General features: G+C 43.2%; 1 protein-coding gene across 1 annotated transcript; it reads left to right on the top strand.

The window, feature by feature from the left end:
- Positions 1-2597: 2597 nt before the first annotated feature.
- Positions 2598-3341, top strand: PHALS_03889 (uncharacterized protein; the record flags this gene model as incomplete). Its single annotated transcript, XM_024718187.1, has 1 exon — positions 2598-3341. One exon carries the CDS (start codon positions 2598-2600, stop codon positions 3339-3341), a length of 744 nt encoding a protein of 247 aa, XP_024583611.1.
- Positions 3342-3603: the final 262 nt, after the last annotated feature.

Raw genomic sequence — 3603 nt, 5'->3', positions numbered from 1 at the left:
CTGGTATTCTTCATCGAGATTGGTTTTGATTTCCTTATCTAAGGTCGCCTTCGCACTGGTGCCCCTGTTGCTTGTTCGGCTGTACTTTTTCGGGTTAGCTGAGCAATACGATCTCGACCTCTTGTAATGTCATTACTTTGATAAAGACGCCAAACAAATAAGGTTAGTAATCTCCTGAGCATAAAATAACACTCATGCCATTTGTACCATTTAAACACTCAGATAGGTAGCCTTGATGCTGTCGAGATAGCGTTTGCCGAGCAAATAACCTTTAAATGCTTCATGACCTTCTAAGAGCAAAAACGCTCCGTGCGTGATTTTACGGGCTTACGCAAAATTGCGCATCCTCGCTACTTGATTTTTCAATTCAAAAATTGACATTTCTTCTTTTTTATGATCGAATGCTCGTGAAAACATAAAACAGCTCAAACATTGTAAAAGCCAGCAAATTTTTTGGATTAGCGCATATCGCACATCATGTAGGTGAGTAATATATATATCAAAAATTTAGGTGGGTGTTCGTAGACACTGTCCTCGCGTTGTTGTGAGATTGCTGAGATTGTCAGATGTATGTGACAGAGCTTTACTGCGCCGAAGCACGCAGGATGTTATCGTTGTTGGTAAATGACTGTTTCTAATGCATTGAAATAAAATTTCAAATCAAGTTTTTGTGAATTCATACGGTTTTGAAACCCTGACATAAAGTGTATCTCTAGGTGAAAAATGCAAACCATTTGTGTTTTGTGGTATCGATTTCTAATGGGATGATTGTCTGCACATTCTCTCAGAAATATACGTTATAGATTTTGTAGGATACCAAATAGCAGCTGTGAGATTGGATAAAAACGATACACGTATTGGGTATCATCTAAATTAACATACTTCTGACAGACTCAAAAAGTCTACCCGTCAAATGGTAGAGAGCACTCTTGCCATTCAAACACTTAAATGCAAGAAACACTTTTTTATTGACCAGATGAGAGCCCGTAAGGGTTATCTTGACACTCTGAAAGCATTGTATTACTTGTACGAAAAGTCCACAGGCTTTATTCTTGCTTGCGAATGCATGATACTTCTGAGAAATTTCGCTTCGAACTTTTTAGATAAGTATCCAAAATTTTGTCATCAAGCATGAGGGTGCAAGAGAAACACGCCGATCAAAGGAAGGGCATGAGTGAAAGTGTATAGGTGTAGACAGTTAGCGCATGTTTGTGTCATAAGGTAATTTCAAGCTGCATTCTCCAATGTGATGACAAAATGAGTCAACGGATCGTCATCTCGACCGTTTGCAAGGGCACCAGATCAATTTATCCGAGTAAAGTAGATGTCAAATTAGAACTGAGACGACATTTATGCAGTAATAAGCCAGTACAATTGCATGCTGTTCGCAAACCGCTGGACATTGACAGTACGATGGATGACATCCAGTGCAGATGATGATCGAATTTCCGCTTGTCCGATTGTCAATCTGGATGCTCGCTTCGTGCGTACCCGCTGAGCCATGTTGCTGGCATGCTCTTTTTCCAAATCGGCTATATCACATACTGCATAGAAGCAGCTTGTGCTATACTGACAAGAAGGCTCGGAGTACTGTTCATGTTCCATATCAAAAGCTCTTTTTAGAAGCCAGCCATATGTCTTAATTTTTTAAGTATGAGTCAACAAAAGCTTTGCTTTAATTAAAAGCACAAATTAAGTCATTGCTTTCCGTCTTAATATTTATTGGACTATTGCCAGAAGTAAGAAGCTCAACGTGTAGTAGTGGTTGTAAATTTTATTATTGAGCTCCTTGTTTTGCTATAGAGTGCAATCTAAACAAAAGAAGCACTGGTACAGTATGCACACGTCAAGAAAATCGATTCGTGTAATACTATGAATCCCAGCTGAATGATGAGTTTCAGGTACTCACCAACACCAACGCCTAGGTTCTGTCTCCAATCGAGATATAACTCTCATATGCTGCTAATCATAGCTATAATGCTGCATATCCAAATTTGAGAAATTGAAGTTTACATAAATGCAAATCTTGCTCGAGACGAAAATTGAGTTCAAATTTCGCGAGAATTCTTTGAATGAAAGCACCACATTTTTAACCTGTTCGATTTTCTGCTCGTAACAAAGAGACACGCCACCGCATTCTAATATGACATTTATGCACAGTGTTCATCCAGGCACGTCACATTAGTGGTCGCCCTTTCAGCGTTACGACGAGATCACAACTGCCTCGCTCACATTACAAGCAAAACTTGTATAAAGTGGCAATGGCGACAGATGGCCTTTCTACACGTATCAGGCATCAAATCGCATTTTCTACATGCACATAAACTGCGAGATTTTTAAGTAGTGTGCGTGAACGGGTCAAGCAAGTACCAGCCGGTCGGTCCATTTCATGACTGTGAGCGCGCAGATGGTGGTGTGGCCTCAGATTTTCAGCCTGGTGCTAAGCCTTGAGATCGGAAATGGGTCCCGTCCAACCTTCGCAATTTCTCCAGCTCTGATTTTCACCCTGGACACAATCAAACTTACCCCCTCGACCACTTAATACGTGCCTCCTCTTTATCATGTTTCAGCTTTCAGACTCAATATTCCGCGATGTCATGCACCACCGCTCCCAGTTTCCATTTAATCGACCGGTTTTTGAACCGAAAAAGTATTCACTGGTCTCCTCTACACTAGACTCTGATACTTCCAGTGTGGCATCATCGACTCCTAGCGATGTATCGTCGGTCTCTTCGCCTGTGTTGCGCGAACGCATGAGCCTTAGTTTTATCACGAATCCGGACCCGGTGGTTGACTCGCTCCACACAGTAAGCCTCAAGACAAGCGTCATTTGCTCGAAGAAAAACTGCTACCGTACGGCCAACAGCCTCTTTGGCACATTTTGTGAGCTTCACAAGCCCAGTCGACTATGCAAAGTGCCTGAGTGCCGCAAGTGCGCCAAGACTGGCGGCTTTTGCATCTCGCACGGTGGTGGTCGTCGGTGTCGCACTAGTGGATGCATAAAGAGTGCCAAGGAAGGAGGATATTGCATCGCCCACGGAGGTGGAAAGCGGTGTTGTGAAGAGGGTTGCTCCAAGTCGGCGCTTGCCGGTGGTCTCTGCTCTGCTCATGGGGGCGGCAAACGTTGCAGTGCCTCAAATTGTTATAAAACAGCTCTCAAAGGTGGTCTGTGTATCGCGCATGGTGGTGGTCGAAGATGCGAAGTTGTGGAGTGCACCAAGAGCGCTGTTGGTGGCCGTCTGTGTGTTTCTCACGGCGGCGGTCGCCGCTGTCGAGAAGTTAATTGCAACAAGGGTGCTGTGCGTCGAGGCGTATGTATTCGTCACGGTGCACGGCAATAGTTATCACTTAGCTTAGTTAATAAATGTAGCATTAATGAATGTAAAGCACTCGATCAGATCGCCTCATCATGACACCATACGCTGCTCTGCTCAGTGAATATACAAGCGCACCAGAGCTTATCCAAACCGAATCCGGTTATCGGAAGTAACAGTTGGATATGCCAACATAGCGAGATAGAAATGCATATTCATGCATCTACTGGGAATATAAATCGACTTCTTACGGTAGATACAAGGTATATACATATTGGCAGTTCGTTGT

The sequence above is a fragment of the Plasmopara halstedii genome (genome assembly GCF_900000015.1).
Source record: "Plasmopara halstedii genome assembly, contig: Scaffold_2386, whole genome shotgun sequence".
Taxonomy (NCBI): domain Eukaryota; phylum Oomycota; class Peronosporomycetes; order Peronosporales; family Peronosporaceae; genus Plasmopara; species Plasmopara halstedii.
This window is presented reverse-complemented; position numbering and strand designations above follow the sequence as displayed.